At 39.2% G+C, this 21022-nt stretch overlaps 1 protein-coding gene and 1 non-coding gene across 3 annotated transcripts in view; one reads left to right on the top strand and one right to left on the bottom strand.

Moving 5' to 3' along the window:
• The first annotated feature begins 2176 nt into the window (after nt 1-2176).
• On the top strand, nt 2177-2309 carry LOC126016499 (small nucleolar RNA SNORA51). Its single transcript, XR_007498295.1, has one exon. It is a non-coding gene; the product is annotated as a small nucleolar RNA SNORA51 (small nucleolar RNA).
• A 7412-nt stretch (nt 2310-9721) lies between these two features.
• Nucleotides 9722-21022, bottom strand: part of NBEA (neurobeachin) — a 697365-nt gene continuing 686064 nt past the window's right edge. For both annotated transcript variants that reach the window (XM_049778738.1, XM_049778739.1), the window contains 4 exons: nt 17827-17928; nt 15376-15572; nt 14283-14434; nt 9722-11558 (listed from right to left, as the gene is read on the bottom strand). In XM_049778738.1, the coding sequence (XP_049634695.1) occupies nt 11468-11558; nt 14283-14434; nt 15376-15572; nt 17827-17928 (542 nt within the window). In that variant the 3' untranslated portion in view covers nt 9722-11467. The remainder of the gene's footprint in view (nt 11559-14282; nt 14435-15375; nt 15573-17826; nt 17929-21022) is intronic.

The following is a 21022-nucleotide window of genomic DNA, read 5'->3' as shown; positions in this document are numbered from 1 at the left end:
GTAATAAGTCTTGAGCATTATGGCATATGGCCCCCAAATTAAACAATTTTCTTAGAAGATGGTAGGAAAAGACAGCTTGGCAGAGGTACCCATTCCATTCCTAGCTTGCTCAGTAGCTATGATTAGAAGGCACTGCAAGGATTTCAAGCCCTGGGCAGTAAAGCTCCTGCTAGGTCTCGTTGACACATGTCATTGTCTCTTCCTTAAAGGTATCATGACCACCCTCATGAGACTATCAAAACTCTTCTAAAGTCCAAGATCAACAAGAAAAGGGACTTTGCAAGTTCATTAGGTATGTCAAAATTTGGCATGGCAGGACATGACACAGGGCACATTACAAATTCAAGGGTCAGATTTTTCTGCCAAGCATTGCTCAGGAGAGCGATAAGAAAGCAGCACACATTGCTCAGAGGCTTTCTGAAAGTTCCTGATCTACCATGTCAGGGCTCTGGGAGTTCCAAGATTTCTCACAACTTCTCCAAGAATCACAAAGCCTCCACAGAAAAAAGCAGTCCCAGATTGTATGGCAAATAGAAGAAATTTCCAGTTCTTGTGCACATTGAATTTGTGTTAATAAAACTCTAAAAACAAAACAAAAAAGAGTCAGTGGTGATGGGTTATTTTGGCCAACTGTTTTTGGGGCAGCTGGCTGCCTATACTCAGATACTCAGGCAGCCACAAGGGGTGTGACTAGGGGAAGAAATGGAGGTACAGGTACATTCAGCTAGCAAGAAACTGGAGCCACAAGAATCACTTGAGTGAACTTGGAATAGGATCTTTTGAATTTCTTAGCAAGCTTACTTTTGTCAGCAGCTGGCTTAAAACTCTGCTGATCTCTTCCAGTTCTATCCCACAGAAATCATGAGAAATAGAGATGCAAAGCTGGGGATCATTTGGTACATAGTAATAGAGAAATATAACGTCTTTTGTATTACTTCCTTTAACACCATTTTTGTTTATTTGCTTTTATCCATTCCCTTTGGTGCTTAGGCCTTAATCCTGGCCCAGCACTCAGGGATCACTGATGACAGGCTAAGTGGATGATCTGAGGTGTCAGGGAGCCAACCAGGTCTGCACATGCAAGGCAAGAGCCCTACCACCCATTGTACTAATGGTCTAGCCACTCCCTTCAACACCATTTTTGTTTTTACATTCTTTCATTGAATGTTTGTCATATATCTGCTATTTATGTCAGTTTCTGGTTAGAAGAGCCAAAGAAGATACTCAGGCTTCAGTTAGTGGAGGTTAAGAAAGGAAAAAACAGAAACTTATAAATGAAGTGAAGAGATTCTGATGTGAGGAGTTGGGAATTCAGGGAAGATTGCATTATGCATCAAGAAACCAGAGAGGAGGGAGACTTGCAGAGAAAGAGATTCAGTCATCAGGAGTGTGGTGTTTGGGGAAAGGGAGATATAAATTGTTGGAAGGACAAATGGGGAGCAAGACCATTGCAGATCAATAGGTTAGCTCTGGGTCAGAGAGTTAGGACAGAGTTAAGATGCTTGCTTTGTACGGAAAAAAAATCAGTAAAATGATAGAAATAGATTCTATCCCTTCTATCCCTGGCTAGAAGTGATCCCTGAGCACAGACTCAAGAGTAAAACTTGACTAAATAAATAAATGCAAATTTTCAAATAGTCTGAACTGGCAGAATCTAACCTGGAACTCAGAAAGGCAATTTACATCATTTCCAAGAAGAAACATAAGAGAAAACATATAGAGGGGCAGTTTGCAGGTTTTGTAGCTGCCATAACAAAGGAATCCTGATCAGGGGGCTTCATTCACAGACACATGTTTCCTTACAGTTCTGGAGACTGGAAGTTCAAGAATTGCTGCTGCCTCCTTCCCCTGTTCCTCATATGGTATGTCCCCTCAATTCTCTTCCTCTTCTGACTGGGCCCACAGTCAAATTCGACAAGAGTCTAATAGGCTCATTGAGAGCCAGTCACTCTATACAACCCTTATTTCCAAATATGTCTGCACTCTGACTTGATCCAGGAGTCTGAGGGAAGCACATGCCAGTCTATAGAGAATAGTTGAAAGGCCAGATGAAAGCCTGTGTGTGTGGGGTGGGGAGGAAGGACACTTGGGATATTATTAGTCATGGGAATGTTGCACTGGTGAATGATAATATATCTATATATCTATATATATATATATATAAATGAAAAGATAAGGCCTCCCAATTCTTACCACAAGCTGTGTTCTTTACACTGACTGTATAGAAAGAGGAGGTACAGTAAATGCACCCCATATACACCTCAACCCAGGCCCTTTGCCTGGTCTGTATTGTGAATTGGGGGACAAAAAAAAAAGGCCAGATGATTCTTAGATTCTTCTGGTGGACTGCTCTTAGCAGTGCTGGGAAACCATGTAGTGCAGGGGAAAGGGGACCATTCTAGCCCTTTGAACTCTCTTCCCAGTCTCATGCCAGTATTTTTAAGTTGGTCTTTCAGATAAGCAAAGGCTTTCCTTCCTGGAGACTCTGGGGAGGTATATAATGGAGGTGTATCAAATCCAGGCTATGCAGAATGTCTCCTGACCTTTCGATGTACCAGGGAGGCCCCTCTCTGGGGTGTGGAATTTCCTTCCTCACAGGTTCTCTCTCCAAGCCCAGGCCTCCTGGGATGGGACTGAGAGCCTGCCGTCTCTCTGCTGTCAGGAGTGGCTCCTGGCCTCCAGGGCTAAGCCAAGAGGACTTCTGTTTTGACTCTTCATTTTCTCACATTTTCCCTTTAAACATAGCCTGTCTTATATCTCTCTTATTTTGGTTTCTGACCCCCTCTGTTCCTCTTCAATGTAATTTTAAAGTGGAAACACATGGTGGCAAACCCAGGCCTCTCCATTTACTCAGCTGCACCTACTTATTCAATTTAAACTGGAAGGCTAGTTTACAAACTTTCAAAAATAAGTCCTGGGATGTAGAGAACTGTATAAACATAGGTCTAATTTCATTTCTACTTGTTTCATTTTTTTCCTTTCTTCTCCCTCGTAAAATACCTTCCAGGTATAAAAGCCAGAGTATATGCACATGTGTGTGCAAGCAGGCACACACACCTTCTGGAAGTATCTCCTTAATTTTTAATTTCTGTAACAAAACTAATAGCTATTGAACAGAAAAGGGGAGAGTTTGAGTCTCCAGGAAACTGTCAATTAACATTTGTGACATCATCCAGCACAATATCAATTCTGCTACAAAAATGACTCTTTGAAGAAGTAAATTCTGCTTTCTATCAAATAAACATGTGTTTATATAACTATTAATTTAATTTAATTTTTATGTATTTTAATCCTTTTATACTTTGGACAGAAAAGTAATTCACTTTTAAGGCAAAGAGTATAATTTTTGGAGTTAATAATTTGGTAGAAGGAAACTAAATTGAGAATCTTATTTATCCTGGAAAATACTAGAAAGACATGCAAGTCACCTTTGTTCTAAAATTACCACTGCAGGGACCAGAGAGATAATGCAACATGTAAGACACTTGTCTTGTAGGTTGCCAACATAGTTTTGATCCCCTACACCTCATATGGCCCCTTGAATCTGCAGTGATCCCTAAGAACATAACCAGAAGTAATCCTTGAGCATCAATTAGTGTAATACAATAAAATATAAATAAAATGACACATAAATTAAAGCAATTTAATTTTCTTACCTAATACCACCTAATTACATGTTGTATGATTCTGGAACACATAGAATATTAAAAAATGACCATACTGAGCTAATTAACTTTTTTCTATATCTTGTGATCAAAATAATGCCAATAAGAAACTTGCTAAAGATCACGTTATTTAAAAATCTTTTTTGCTTGCCTTGTAATTTGGGGTTGCATTAGTGTCATTCAGAACTTAATTATTCTTGCCTGTTCTCAGGGATCACTTCTGACAGTACTCTAGGGACCATGTGGTGCTGTGATCCAACTGAAGTTAGTAGCATGTAAGGCAAGAAAACATCTTATCCCCTATAATATCTCTCTAGTCCTTCCCAAAATCACTTTAACATCTTAGGTAGTAGAAGTTCTTAAATTTTGGCAAAGACAGTGCTTTCTTGTGAAGGTAATGGGAATGATTTTCTTTTCAACTGGGCCTTTCATATTTCCAGTGTCACAATTGATTCTCGGTGAAACAACATTTGTGCTGTGCTTTAAATTTTGTCCTCCCCAAATTGCTAAGGTAAGGTAAAGCTCTAACCCTCACAGTGACTGTATTAAACCAGAGGCCTTTAAAAACACATTTCGGGTTAATAATATGAGAAGTGTGGGGCCCTAATCTAGGAGGGTTACTATCCTTGCAAGAAAAGAGGGTCTTGGATAGACTGGAAGGATAGTACAGAGGGAAGGGTATTTCATAAAATCAACCTCTGGTCAACAGTATCCTATATGATTTCCTGAATCCCACACAGAATAATCTTTGAGCACAGAGCCAGGAGTAAGTTCCGAATACTGTGGGGTGTGGCTCCTCAAAAAATAATGAAAAGAAAATAAATGAGTCCATGAAGTATGACTCAGAGGTAAGCGACATGCATGACAGTTGTGAATTTCTAAATTCAATTCTTAGGGGCCGGAGAGATAGCATGGAGGTAAGGTGTTCGCCTTGCATGCAGAAGGTTGATGGTTCGAATCCCGACATCCCATATGGTCTCCCAAGCCTGCCATGAGCAATTTCTGAGCATAGAGCCAGGAGTAGCCCCTGAGTACTGCTGGGTGTGACTCAAAAACCAAAAAAAAAAAAAAATTAAATTCTTGGATCACTCCACATAGCTGGGTGGGGTATAATCAGTGAAACCCTAGGCCATTACAAGTGTGGTTCCCTTGGCACCAAAGATGTGGGGGATGAATATGCAAAGAGGCTTCTTTGGGTAATAACCCAACAACCCAGAGAAAAGGCTACGTGAGTCCACTTAAGTATCTTTCCTAAATCTGGAAAATAGGTCTCACATGGAGACCCTGGAGACAACTGATGTTTAAATAAATGCTTCTAAAACTTTGAAAAAACTACACTGTTACCTAAATCACCTAAACTGAGATTGGTTCATCAACCTGAGAAGACTGATAGAATTCTTTTGGAGAATCTTTGATGGAGGCTACTCCCCTAGCTTTAGCTCACAGAAGGGATCAGACACATATCTTTATTAGTTTCCAACAGTTCACTCTGTGTAGGAGGCATATATATATATATATATATGCCTACATATATGTATATATGTATATGTATATACATATGCCTACATATATGTATATATGTATATGTACATATATATGCCAATGACCTTTAAATCATGTGGGGTTTATGTTTTCTTTTTGGTTTTGTTTGTGGCAATGCTGGCTAATGCTCAGGGGTTACACCAGGCTCTGTACTTAGGAATCACTCCTGGCTGTGTTGAGGTATCATATGGGATCCCGGGAATCAAACTGAATCAGTTGTGTGCAAGGCAAGTGCTTTATTAACTTTATTATATGGCTCCTGGCCCCAAAGATATTTTTTGTTTGTTTCTTTTTGTGTTGAGGTCATACCTTGGCATACTCTCAATTACTTCTAACTGTGCTTGGGTGGGTCACTCCTGACAGTGCTGTGGACTATGCAGTGCTAGAGATCAAACTTGGACCTCCTGCAAGCAAAGCATATATTCCATCTTCTACCTCTTTGGCTCCTGAAGAAAACTTAAGATGGTATAGCAGTGGAATGAAAAAGTAGACATTAGATAATCAGACCCACACATGTTCCTGAAAACCATAACTATACCATCATAATCACAAAATGTGAAAATTCTAGAAATAGGACCAGAGATAACAGCTTAGAGAGTGGAGGATATACCACTAATGCATGAGAGTCTGATTTTGATCAATGACATTTAATACACCACCAAACACCTCTGGATATTGCCCAGGTAACCCCTAGATGTCAGGCCTCTATCTCCAAAGCATCATTGGGAATTAAAAAATTTCCTCTCATGAAATAATAAAATCATAAAATTAACTTCTATTTATTTTTTAATATCTTTATTTAAGCACCATGATTACAAACATGTTTGTAGTTGGGTTTTAGTTATAAGAAAAAACAATACCCTGCCTCACCAGTGCAACATTCCCACCACGAGTTCTCTCCATCTTTCTCCTCCTTCACCCCCTGTCTGTATTCGAGACAAGCATTCTATTTCTCTCATTGATAGTTGTTAGTGTAATTATTTCTCTAACTGAACTCACCACTCTTTGTGGTAAACTTCATATTTCTTATTTAATAAAAAATTTTTGTTATAAAAGAAAAACAAAAAAACATCCTTGGTAAGATGTAGGTTATTTCTCTAATGAATCTTTCAGTTTTGCCCACTTGCACCTCTTGTGTGGACTCCTAACCAACAGAGAAGCCTTAGATAGCAGGATGCATTTTTTATGGCAGAATAATTCAGTCTGAAGAGGTATAAATGTTATGGCTCATAGCTCATGTGCTCAATGCAATTATATCAACATTATAAAATGCCTATCTGAGGGCAATGGGAGGTCTGATTCTCACAAATAAATCAGGTGGAATTGAAGTTACAGTGGACTGCAGCATAATTTCAGGAACAGAGGCTGTGAACAGAGAGACTCACACTGACAGCCATGGGGGTGAACTGGATCAAGGAAGGACAGGATTCCCCACAGTTATCAGCACCTTAAACTGTACAAAAAAGATGTTATATTTAAACTATTTGGTGGCTTCATTTATTTTGATATTATTTTGAGGGCTTCCAAGTGGGCACAGGAGCTTCAGGGGCTTCACAATGGATTCTCTGTCAAACAGGCTTTTCTTTCAGTGCAAGGGCCCAAGGATTAGATGCTGTGTCTGTGTCCTATACCATGGGAAAACAATGTAAAGTCACAGATTTCTCCACAAGCCAAGAAGAAACCAAATCTCCAAGCACCTCCATCTTACTCTATAACTTTCATAACTAAAAAAAAAATAATGTGGGGGCCAGAGAGATAGCATGGAGGTAAGGCATTTGTCTTGCAATGCAGAAGACTGGTGGTTCAAATCCTGGCATCCCATATGGTTCCCTGAGCCTGCAGAAGTGATTTCTTTTTTTTTTTTTTTGTGGTTTTTGGGTCACACCCGGCAGTGCTCAGGGGTTATTCCTGGCTCCAGGCTCAGAAATTGCTCCTGGCAGGCACGGGGGACCATATGGGGCGCCGGGATTCGAACCGATGACCTCCTGCATGAAAGGCAAATGCCTTACCTCCATGCTATCTCTCCGGCCCCCAGAAGTGATTTCTGAGAATAGAGCCAGGAGTAATCCCTGAATGCTGCCGGGTGTGACCCCCCAAAAATAAACACAAATCATAATTCTCCCCCACTTAACAGAACATGCTTGCCCAGTATTTGATTTTCCCATTTATATTAATCCCCCACATTTTACATACTTGTTTACTTAAATCATTGCTAGCTTATATTTAGGTATATGTTTAGTAACTTCTTTTACACAAGATTTCCTCCTGCATTTCATACTCAAACCCCACAAAGATAAACATTATACATTGGAAAACTTTCTACCCCCAAAATCTAAAATAAGAAGTTTTTCTCATTTTGTCCTTACCTAAAATCTACTCCTTACTGTTTAGGCTCTCAAGTGAGATCAAGTGTACCTCAAAAGACCAACCCACAGTGGAATTTATTATTCACTCTGGCACCCACTAGTCTGCAGCCTACTTTTTCTTCTGTTTTCTTTTCCTTAGATAACCTTGTGATTGTGCAAACTAGATGGTGGTTTTGAGAATGCATAAGACCACTATCTTTCCATCAGACTTTGTGGTGCCTAAAGAGCTTTTTATCACTGTACTTCCTCACCCCCCCCCCCAGCTCTTTCTGGATTGGCCCTTAGTGACACTGGAAAGGAACTTCATGGCTATAGTAAAATATGATATAGATTCTAATATTTTTCCAGGAAATTAATATATTCATGTGGGAGAAAGGTGAACATGCACAATTGAAGTATATATAATGAATATTGTCACATGTATAGAAGATGTTAAGTGTGCAGAGTGTGGTTTTGAGTACAGTCATGAAGAGCAAGGAGGATGGAGATTGAGAAAGACTATTGCACTGTTTCTTAGGTCAATATAATCCAGCCAGGAACCTGGGGAACCTGGAGTCCTTTGTACTGAAAACTACTTTTAATTGGGTTTTGGCCCTATTACAATCAATAGAATGTAGTGGAGATGGCTGGTGACTCCTTCCAACTGCAAGCTTTAGGCTAGTCTTTTAACTGTTCCTAACACTAGTGAGTTCTAATTTGGAAAGTGAAGGGAAAAATGAATGGGTATAGTTTCAAAGAACTTTAACCATCTCTTTTGCTAAAAGTCCTTTATTCTAGGTAATTTGCTCTGATAATTATTTGAGTTTGCTAATCCTGTCTCCTTCAGATTTTAATCTTTTGTGTAAGTCTACTAAGCTTTTCATTTTACTAAATAACTTAAAGTTTTTCTTGAGGCTAGGTTTGTTCGTTTACTTTCCCTGTGGTGCTCTTGATTTACTCCTGGCTCTAAGCTCAAGGACTTGTAAACTGCAGGTTTGCTGGACTCAGGGCAAAAGGTGGCAAAGAATGGTTTCCTCTTGAAACCATGTCTTGAGTTCTGGATTCGGACTGTACCCCCAAATAGTGAAAATAGATGAAAATGTGTCCAAGGATGACCCACATAGTATCACTGGGGGGATGAAACTCAAGGATTTGCTCTTAATTATGAGCTCTCCACGGGGCTGGAGAGATAGTACAGGGTAAGGCATAGTTGACCCAGATTCAGTCTTGAGCTCTGTATACCACTACCACAACAACCCAAGCTTTTTTAGGGGTGATCTCGGAACTCAGAACCAGGAATAAGCCCCGTGAACTATGGTTGTGGACCAACCCCTTCCTCAATTAAACTCCCTGGGTGACTTTTCACCTGCCAGCACTTAAGGATGTCAAAAGCCATAGCAGGCCACTCAGCAGCAGGAGGGCAAGGTTAGTGGAGCCAGAGTCTCCAGTAGCACTCTGGAGGTCCAAATACTGGTAAGCAGAATCCAGATGGTGGACTGAAGAGTGGAGGAAGGTGAAGGCCACTAGGTGGTTGCCAGGGTGACTGTGAAAAAGGTTGGTGGAGCAGGCATCTGGTCTGGGATGATTGGCAACTGTGTGGTAGGGAGAGAAAATGGTGATTTATGTAGTTCCTGGCTTTTGCTAGCCCTAACCCTCTGTCCTGAGAAGGCAGCTGGAATGCACTTGCAGGCCTGTCAGGCTGTCCCCACCTCTAACTCACTTCCTCTGCAGTGGTTAGATTTCGCTCTGCTTAAGTGGCAGCTGCTCTGATCTTCCAGGTCTCTGCTTATGTCATGCCCATCTGACAACCAATTTGAAAAATGTAATTCAGAGGACTGTATTCAGCATCCTGAATTGAACAAGCAATAATAGTCTTTACCATCACCTGCTCTTAAGTTCCTTCTAAATAAATAAAAGGAAATAAAATGAAACTAACCTCCTAAGTGGATTATGTGGCCGAAACAACAAGGTTTGTTTCTCTCTGGCCACTGTTGCCCCAAATCCCTGCCAGATGGTCAAGCAAAGTGGCTCATGTTTCAGCAAATTACAGAAGCTCATTAGGACCGTAGTTCATGGTTTTAAGCTGCTGTTGGCCTTAAATGAGGTGATGATGACTTCTTATAAACTTGAGAACACAATGAATACACATTAGTGATGTGGCCAAGGACATGTGAATTCTTTGCATATTTTATTTTTCTTTTTTTGATTTCCAACTCACACACATCTGGCATATTTTACATCTTTGCAATAAAACATGGTTACAATAGCTTAAGGAATTTATATATCCAAAATATTTCACCATGATCTTAAGATGAAGTGAACTTGTCTTCCAGATGTTCTGTATCCTTCCAATTCTAAGCTACAAACGCAAGATATTGCTTACAGCCTGATGATGAATAACTTAATCATTACGCCGATTCCCCAGAATTTCAGAATCTCATAAATACAAACAACAATAAAGAAGTAATTCAGTGCTAAAACTTACTAGTACAAGGTGGATAACAAAGAATTAATCACATCAATAAATAATGATATGTTTCTGGTGCAAAGTGCCAATACAAAGAACCCATTATCTTGTTTTATCTTTTTAAATAAATGACTGCAAGTGAGTGTAAATTCTGAGAAAATTACATTCCTGTAACATGCCTCATAGCCCTACCGACACGATATGTACATCTATGACAATACAGTCACCAAATATACAAAGAAGAAACATGAATAAGGTGTATATACCCCTGGGCATATAACTTGATCAGTACAATGTATGGAAAAATCATTTGAGAGCCATCATTTTATATCAGAAAAGATGAAGTGCCTTAGGTCAAGAATGTGGCTTTAGGTGAGAATTTCACAAGAATCTAAAAGAATATCTTCCGTTATTGTTATAATAAAGTCTGGCTTGTTACTAAAGAAACTAAGCTACTTAAGAACCAAAGAGGAAGTGGGACCTCCAAACAGTTAGCATCAGCTTCTCCTCTCCTAATGAACATATGTGATGCCAGTAGGCTCACACTGAAGATATGCCTAGCAGTTGGGAAGTCATTTCTATGGAACTAAGGACCTTGGCTCTTATGTATACAAGAAAAAAACCCAGGACCTCACCCTTAAGCCCCCTTTCTGCTTCAAATGATGAAGAGAAGGGCTGAATTTTCTTTGTATTAAGTAACCCTAATGATAAATAATGGCTTAGTATCCAAATCCTTTATGAGCAAATTTCACTTAGAAGGGATGAATTTAGAGTTAAAAAGTGCAAATTATATTTAGGTGAAAATGTCAAAAACCGCTGACTGAGCCCAAACTTGACCCTTTTCCATAAGCGGCACCTTTGGACAGGCCTGTTTCCTAGTGTGATCGCCCCTGTTCCATCAAGACATCAGGATTAAAGAACATGCAAGTTGTAACTCCACAGTAAAATTAAGAAACGATTTTTGTTCTTTATACAAGGTTTTACTTTTACAAAAGTATCCCTTTAAATAAGATGCATCTGATGTACAAAGTATCAAACGTGGTTTTGTTTGTTTTGTTTTTCTCAGCTTGAAAAGAGGCTGGAAGTGGATGCAGTTTAGGTTCAAAGCTTAAACTTTGTGACAACTGGACACAAGTTTCTTCAGAACTGTCTAAAAGTCTCTTGTGACACATCCTACAGCCTTTTCTCAATAAACAACAATATATGAAATAATTACCAAAACATCTCCTAATTCATATAATTTACATGATTAAGCTTGCTTGGTAGCAGCTGGTGTTCGGTTGTGAAAAACAAAGAAAAATGGCTGCTGACTACAATGTACAGCTATTGCTGGGTGTGATGGAATGTACAAACAGAGGTCGATGGAGACTGTTTTCCACCAGATATTGCCTTTCCGTGTAGCACTTGTGCTCCCGGCTTTGACTTGGCTTTTGGTTCATCATCTGTCTTCAGTATCTGTTCTGATGCTCGTAATGCCACCGATTAAAATCTATATTAAAAGCTACAATGCTACCAGAAGCCATGCCCGTGATCAGAGTCCTGGAAAAACAGAGACAGGAGTTAATATGGACGCACAATCACCAAAGTCACACAGCCATTTGGCACTGAACCAATCACCAGTTCCAAGTTCACAACTTCACTTTTGAGGATGTAAATTGAATCCCAGCTCTCTGGAGAAAAATTTGTTAAATCTCTTATACACTAGGACTGTGAGGCCAATTGACATATATGAGCTGATGGCATATGATGTTAAGAAAACACTGTTGGAGTATATAGTTTCAATATTTATCAATATGTAATTATGTGCAGTTGTTACTATGGTGACATACCAGTGCATTATAAAACAATAAGAATAATTTAGATTAAGGATGGTATTCACATAGAAGTAGAAATAGAAGTAGTAGCTTTCTTCATTCCCCTGTGTATTCCTGAGAGACTTTACAGTTGCTCTGAGATCTATCTCTTTTCTTGCCAAGACTGGTGAAAGGATAGAGATTGTTTACATTTTACTTTTAAGGCCTTTTAAAATTTATTCCTTTATTTTGCTTACATGTTTATGGGCCACACCCAGGGCTTAGTTCTGACTTGATGCTCAAGGATCATTTTTAGTGTGCTTGGAGGAGATGTGGTGAAAAAAATTGAACCCCAGTCTTCTGTGTGCAAGGGAACTGCCTTGCCCCTTGTTCTATCTTTTTGCTCCCTATTTTCTATATTTAAAGCAGCTAACCTTGATTTTAGTTGCTTTTGTTCTTTGGCAGTAGTCAGAGGATATTTCCAGCATGCTGCATAGTAGGGAATCCTGGAAGTGTCTATTCATTGTTTGGAGGATCATGTGATGCTGGGGATTAAACCTGGGCCTCTCCAAGGCAAAACTATGCTTCAGCTTGATCTATCTTCTTAGCCCCTAAACTTTATTATTCTGTTATTGAAGTTATATTGCATTATAAAATTACATGGTTGTGGTATGTTTCATTGAAAATGAACTAAATATTCTGTACTAACTTCAGCAATGAAAATTTAATTCTAGTCTTCATATATTTTCTTTTAGCCCAATTTACCACTCCTTCCTTCCTTGTAGCCACTAATTGATCTTCTAGTCCAAAATTTTGCTTTCCATTTAATTCAGTTAAATTATTTCTAATTTTTTCTATTCAAAATGATATGATCTGTCTTTATATGAGTGGTCACTTTACTTAGCATAATATCTATAGGTTAACCTGTGATGTTGCAAGTAGTAGGATATATCTTTGTGTCTTCTGGGGTTTTGGGGGAAGCCAAATCCAGCAGTGCTCATGGCTTACTCCTGGTTCTGTCTTCAATAAGTACTTCTGTTGATTCTCAGGGGAATATATGTGGTACTGGGGGACCAAACCTGGGTTGGCCTTGTGCAAAGAAAGTGCTGTAATCCAGTACTATCTTTCAGGACTAGGATTAATCTATCTATTTATTTATTTCAAGTTTTTTAGTTAAGCCATTCTGGCATAGAAAGTTGGGTTTTAGACATATGTGTCAAGACCAATCCTGTCACCAATGTCAACCTCCCTTCACCAATGTTCTGAGAGTACAATCCATGCCACCACCACCTTCCTCAGCCTGCTGGCATAACAGGCCCTTTTGATTGCTGAATAATATTCCATTGAGTTAATTTTTAACTGAATGGACAAAGACTTTCTAAAGCCTTTTCATATATTCTTCCATCCAAGAAGATTTACTCACATCCTTCTTTTATTTTATTCCTGCTTTGCTCACATACGATTACTCTAGATATTTCAGTTCTTTGAGGGTCCTTAAACTCACTACATACCCTCGGTACTTTGCACACTGTCTAATATATGATGTTGGTGCTAGTGTTAACAAATGAATATATGAGTAATAATGCCAGTGAAAGTATAGAAACTACTTTATCCAAATTACTTAAAAAAATTTAGAAAATCTATGTTTGAACAAATACACATTATACACTCCACTTTTATTCTGATTATGGACCACAGTACCACAGTATGGAACAGTCTAATCTGTGAACTGCCTATATATATATATTTTTTTTTAAATTGTAGACTTGCTATAAATAAGACTATTTCTCCAAACTAAATTACATGTTTTTTTGTTTGTTTGTTTTTGGGCCACACCTAGTGGCACTAAGGGGTTACTCCTGGCTCTATGCTCAGAAATCGCTCCTGGTAAACTCATGGACCATATGAGATGATAGGGATCTAACGCAAGTCTGCTGTGTGCAAGACAAAAGCCATGCCTGCTGTGCTATTGCTCTGGCCCCAAGAAGTGCACTGTTAAGAGATTTCACTGTGTGAGAATCATACCACATAATTAATTACACAACTAAGATGCTACAGCCTATTACACACATACAGCCCATTTGGACCACTATCACATAACGTGGAATACTGTTGATCCAAACACTAAGTGGTGGATCACTATGTACTTTTTGTTCTTTCCTCACCTGTTATAGACCAGAGAGACTGTCACAGGCTCAGTGAGGAGCAGAGAACAGAGAAATTGAGGTATTTATATGTTCTGGGTGGTATCTGGCATTCCTATTCTTCCTCATACTTTTTTTTCCTGTTCTCTGTACTTTCTTCTTACCAGAATTTATTCTTATAGTACTTACACCTCTCCATTAACCCTTTTCTGTAAAAGCCTGTCTGGATGCTGGACTTTTATTTACTGCATATGTCACCTGTGACAGAATCAGGAATTTTGGAAGACAGTTTCCAAGTGGAGCCGATGCTCATTCATGTGGCTTACCTCTGGTCATGAGATAAGTCCATTGCTCTAATGCCGGCATCACATCCAGGGTAAATGTACAACTGCTTGAAGTCACAGGCTTGCCAGACTTCCACCACACCATTGTCCCCTCCAGTCACCAGGTTCTGGCCATCACTACTCAGAAGAATGGCCTTCAGAAAAGACAAGAATATGAAGATTTTTCTCAGAGATTTTCATCTGATCAATGGTCACTATCAAAAAGCATTTACCTTTTAATTATTACCCCTGACTAACCATTTGTTAAGGCTTTCTAAAATCCAATTCACAGAATTTCCAATGTGGATTTCATCAAACAGTTTACTAAAGGATCATATTAAAACCAATTTAATTTATAGATAACAGAAGTCCCAAAGAGAGTATCACCTATCAAATCCAGGAAAAACTTGAGAACTCAGCAACCTGCTTTGCTAATTTCTGAATACTAACAATGTCAAGACTTCCAGAACAAATGGCAGAAGCCCACTCGAAGGCATTTTTAATCATAAACCAACATTAGAAATAATTTGTGCATGGAGAGCAATTCTGTCCATGTTATTTTGGTCAAGAGTCCAAGAAATAAGACTCATTAATAATAGGCAAACTTTTAATATCTAGGGTGTGTGTATGTGCAGCGTTGAAAGTTATTTTTTTTAAAGTGTTTTAAAAGAAGAGTCCTTCAGGTCCAATCTCTATCCAAACAACAGTTCACTCTGATGTCCAAAGTCTAATTCACTGAATTCATTACTTGGAATCACATTAATTTTGACCTGTTCAGAGCAATAATCCACATTATACTTTTTTTTGTGGGGGGCACACCCAGTAACGCTCAGGGGTTACTCCTGTTTTTGCTCTCAGAAATCACTCCTGGCTCAGGGGACATATGGGACACCAAGGATGGAACCTGTGCCGTCCTGGATTGGCCGCATGCAAGGCAAATGTTTTACAGCTGTGCTATCACTCTGGCTCCCCACATTATACAGAACACATTTGTTTGTGTGTACAAAGAAATTCCATTATGAGTCATTTAAGGTAAAGCAAGACACCTTACCCTGTTGCTTTCATTGCCTAGATAGCACACAACATGCAGACTTACCCTTGTTGAATCATTGATCTCCATCTGAGCCAGAAGTTTCCCATTGATACTGAAATTGCTGAATCTCCCTCGTTCATAGTATATGATACAGTGGCCTTCACTGGAGACAGAAATCAATCGTGGGAACAAACAGTTTTCAGGTCCCTCGAGGGCTCTCAGTAAATCTCCAGTGATGGTGTGGACTAGGCAAGGACCCTCTGCAGAGCAGGAGACATCATGGCCATAGTCATTGGTGATGACAAGTCATAAACTAGTTCTTGCAAATTCTCATATCATGGTGTGAACACAGATAGTTGGAGGTAGGAAATAAAAAATAAGGGAAGATGTGGGCAAGGACTAAGTGCTGATGGCTAATGTCAAGTAGCACACACTTAACTTACCAACCTTTTTTTATTGGCCACATTCAACCGCATTCAGAAGTTACTCATGATTCTGTGCTCAGAAATCACCCCTGGCAGGCTCCAGGACAAAGGGGATGCTGAGGATTGAACAGGGTCATCCACAGGGAAGGCAAACACCCTACCCACTGTCCACTGTGCTTTCACTCTGGCTCCTATCTTATACCCAGGGTGCTCATTGATTACTCCTGGCTCTGTGCTTAGGGATCACTCTTGGTAGTGCTAAGGGATCACCTGTGATGTTGGGGATTGAACCCAGGTGGGTTTCATGCAAGGACAGTGACCTATCAGCTTCACTGTCTCTCTGTTCCCTTCACCAATTTAAAACGAATTGTTGAGGCTGGAGCAATAGCACAGCAGAGTGTTTGTTCAGTCCCTAACATTCCATATCGTCCCGAGAGCCTGCCAAGTGTGATTTCAGAGTGCAGAACAGTAGCCCCTGAGAGCTGCCAGGTGAGGCTCCAACACAAACAAACAAACAAACAAAAACCATTTTGAGCTCAGAGTTACTCTTGGCTCTACAATCAGGATTTACTCCTGGTGGTACTCAGGGGACCATACTGGATGCTGGGGACTGAACCTGGGAATGCTGCGTGCAAGACAAATACCCTATGTGCTGTACTATCTATCCAGCTTCTCCTTACCAACATTTTATCTCAGTAAATATATGCTCTTTTCTTCACAAAATAACATGAACAAAAAGGAATATAGTTAATAGTTTAATGAAAACAAAAGACAATCTTGTCCAAGCTTACTTTTAATATAGTTTTGGACATGTTTCTTTAAAATTCAGCAGTTAAAAAGCGATTGCTAAATATTTTTAGCATCATCAAATGCTAACTTTTCACCACATAAATGTATTCTTATCAAATACAATTTCATCTTTTCTATAGTCTACATAAATTGTATAAGGTGACTGATCAATTGATTAACTAGTTCAGGCTACAAAAATACTTCTGTCTTTTAAAGAAATGATTTGTGAGGTCAGAGTGTGAGGTAGGGTGGAAAACTAACCTGGGTCAGCTGCTTGCAAGGCAAGCAACCAACCCACTGTACCACCTCTCCAGTAGCCTTCTAGTTATTTTTTCCTAGATAACAAAAATGGAAGGGAAACTTTCAGATACTAAATATATTTTTCATTGGTCAGAATAAGGCTTAAAACCCAAATCTGATTCTCTCATCACATGTGTAAAAAAAATCAAGTGTTTTATCGTAATTGTGATAAACTTTGCAAATACCATCACCACCCTTTCACACATTCTGTCTTCTTACTCTTTCCCTCTGCATCCCCTCACCACATGCAGTCTTTTTAATCTTCATTTTCTCTGAATCATCCAGTTCCTTACTGTGTAGCCTTTCCAGAGAGAATTGCCATCTCAGTTAGAATTGGAACCATGTTCCCTCCTACTTCTTGACTCCTTCCACAGAAAGTCTAAAGAGCCAAGTAATCATGTTCCCCTCCTACTTACCTTCACACAGTTGCCAAGTTTGAGAAGGAAGCTTGCAGAGGTAAGAGAGCAACAAGGCTATGTCTTTAGAGCAACCTGATCATCTACTTCCCACAGCCACACACCTTCCTCTTATCTTAGAATGTATTTTTTATGACTGTATCATAGAATACACTGGTTTAATTGACCAGTGTTCTGGTTAGAAGGCTGGTGACCACAAAATACTATATAAAATTGTGCTCATGCACACATATATACACAACCTCATAAATATTAGTATTAAAACCCAAAGGTTGAGGGGCCGGAGAGATGGCATGGAGGTAAGGCGTTTACCTTTCATGCAGAAGGTCATCGGTTCGAATCCCGGCGTCCCATATGGTCCCCCGTGCCTGCCAGGAGCAGTTTCTGAGCACAGAGCCAGGAAAAACCCCTGAGCACAGCCGGGTGTGACCCAAAAATCACAAAAAAAAAAAAAAAAAACCCAAAGGTTGAAAGAGAAGACTGGTTATGGGAATTCTCCTAAGTAGAATGAATCATCAGTCAAATTTAGCATGAGAAAATAGTATTGTTTTGAGAGATTCAAAAAGGAAGAAATATCTTCTGACCTTTAGCACCACTGATGACAAGTCCAAGTTCTGCACAAACAGAAACACAGACAACTTCATGATCATGGCCTGTGAGGACAGCTCTTGGTGCAGGATAATCACCTATAAGGAGAAGGCATTAGCAAGTTACTAGTGACTAGTGGAAGAAATAAAGAGCAAATCATGAAATCAGCCACTTTAAATAACTGTCACTGTGTGACACTGTGGGATTGATCCCCAGCACTGCCCAAACCAAAACCCAACATCTGTGTTTACTAAGGGCATGTTCTTACCCATGAAAATATGAGTCATGCACTTAATCTGCTATATTATCTATCTATCAAATTATATGGTTGTGGTATGTTTTATTGAAAATGAACTAAATATTCTGTACTAACTTCAGCAATGAAAATTTAATTCTAGTCTTCATCTATTTTCTTTTAGCCCAATTTACCACTCCTTCCTTCCTTGTAGCCACTAATTGATCTTCTAGTCCAAAATTTTGCTTTCCATGTAATTCAGTTAAATCATTTCAAATTTTTTTCTATTCAAAATGATATGATCTGTCTTTATATGAGTGGTCACTTTACTTAGCATAATATCTATAGGTTAACCTGTGATGTTGCAAGTAGTAGGATATACCTTTGTGTCTTCTGGGGTTTTGGGGGAAGCCAAATCCAGCAGTGCTCATGGCTTACTCCTGGTTCTGTCTTCAATAAGTACTTCTGTTGATTCTCAGGGGAATATATGTGGTACTGGGGGACCAAACCAGGGTTGGCCTTGTGCAAAGAAAGTGAGTGCTGTAATCCGCACAGGCTATTTAGATGACTAGGTAAGTCAGCAAAGGTGACAAGCTTAGGATATTAAATTAGTGTGTGACTTTTTTTGTAATTTACCTATTGTTAAAAAAGACACTAAACCACAATCTTTACTTTTTTTTTTTTTTTTTTTTTTTTTTTTTTTTTTTTTTTGGTTTTTGGGCCACACCCGGTGACGCTCAGGGGTTACTCCTGGCTATGCGCTCAGAAGTCGCTCCTGGCTTGGGGGACCATATGGGACGCCGGGGGATCGAACCGCGGTCCGTCTCCTAGGCTAGCGCAGGTAAGGCAGGCACCTTACCTCGAGCGCCACCGCCTGGCCCTAACTTGAATTTTTTTTTTTTTTTTTTGGTTTTTGGGCCACACCCGGTAACGCTCAGGGGTTACTCCTGGCTATGTGCTCAGAAGTTGCTCCCGGCTTGGGGGACCATATGGGACACCGGGGGATCGAACCGCGGTCCGTCCAAGGTTAGCGCAGGCAAGGCAGGCACCTTACCTTTAGCGCCACCGCCCGGCCCCACAATCTTTACAATATGCTATCTAATTAGTGCACATTTATATGAGGGGGGATACTGTTCCATCAATTTCACAGCTAGAACAAAAATTCACTTATCTAAGTGTTGAAATTAGTCCCAATCTAATTAATTTTAAAACCATTCTCTTATCCATATAGAAGTGATCCCTAAGACACCTCCGACACAACAGGCTCAGGCATCTGATTTTGAGGGAGGGTAAAGTGTTGAAGAAAAAAGATGACCATTTACATTTTCCATTTGAGTTAAGTAAAAATTGAACTAAAAACACTAATTTAATCTATGCCAGAAATGATCCCTAAGAAGGCCCCAGAAGGCAGAATCTAGAACTGTTTAGAACACACCAAATAACCATAGGTACCCAAAAACAGCAAGTGTGAGGAACAACATTTGCAGATAGTAGAGATAAAAATATCTGGATCTGGGTCAATAGGAACTCTGAGTATTTGTTGAATAAACTGCAGGAAGACAATGAGAAAGATCAGCAAAACTGAAAAAGATATTCGTGCTCAACATCACCTTACTGGGGAAAATGTTTAAAGTGGAAAGGAGAATTCTTTAAATTCTTCAGGTACAGAAAGTATGAAGATAAGGAAACAATAATAAAGACAAGCTTTGGAATGTGAGCTGGAGATAGTTACAATCTGGGTTGGTTTTGAAGGTTTCATTTGGCAGAGGAGAAAAGGTCAAATAAACTGGACAGTAGATGAAGACCTGAAGGACTCAGAAATAGCATTTTTCTGAAGAAAGGGTGCTCATGATGATGTCTAGGAACCAGACTTTCAAAACATTAATAAGTTATTTAATTTAATCATTGTGAGACACATGATTACAATGTTGTTTATGATTGAGTTTCAATCATACAATGTCCAACACTTGTCCCTATACTAACATACATTTCTGGCCACTAAATGTCCCCAGTTTCCCTCCAGCTTGCCTCTATGCAGAAATGTTTCCTTCTCTCTCTCTCTCTCTCTCTCTCTCTCTCTCTCTCTCTCTCTCTCTCTCTCTCTGTCTCTCTCTCTGTCTCTCTCTCTGTCTCTCTCTCATTCTCCTCTCTCTCCACTTTTCTTTCATTCCTTCCTTCTCTTCCTTTTTAGGCACTGTGTAGAAATCACTTTTTAACAATGTAATTAAGACCTGGAATCACTAAACCCAATTTAACAAATACTTCTTGATGCAATGTAATGCCCCATTCTTTCCAAATGAAAAAATTTCCACTTTTCCATTAATATCACACTTACTGAAGTCATATGTTGTCTATCTCTAAATTTTTAAACATTTCTAAACTGACTCATATTCCATGACATTGGTTTAAATTAAATTCTTAAGCTGACTCTACAGTATCATCTTACAAAGAGTATTTTATAAGTATGCCTTTGTGCATATATAAAATACCATTATTTTAATTACCATTATCAGTGACTTTTCCATATTTGTTTGTGATAACTTGGTCTTATAACTACAACTGTTCCAAAATTCTTGCAATTTATTAAGCTACACATTAGGTAGCCTGAAATATGCAATATTTTCTAAGGATTAAAAAGTTCAACAAAAATTATATTTCAGGGCTAGAGTCATAGTACAGCAGGAAGAGCTTTTGCCTTGCATGCAGCCCATCCAGGTGCAAACCATGGCATCCTATATAGTTTCCCAAGTATCCACAGGAGTGATTTCTGAATACAGAGTTTGTCCAAGTGTGGCCCCAAAAGCAAAACCAAAATTACATTTTCTACTTGTATTTAAATGATACTATAAATATTAACCAAAATATGTAATATATTTGCTAAGAAAATCTGTGGTGATAATTTTACAATAAATTATTCTCTAAAATATTATTGTCAACAATATGTAACCCACTATGAT

The sequence above is a fragment of the Suncus etruscus genome, chromosome 8, assembly GCF_024139225.1.
Source record: "Suncus etruscus isolate mSunEtr1 chromosome 8, mSunEtr1.pri.cur, whole genome shotgun sequence".
Classification (NCBI taxonomy): Eukaryota; Metazoa; Chordata; class Mammalia; order Eulipotyphla; family Soricidae; genus Suncus; species Suncus etruscus.
The sequence above is the reverse complement of the archived record's forward strand: the minus strand, read 5'-3'. Positions and strand labels throughout refer to the sequence as shown.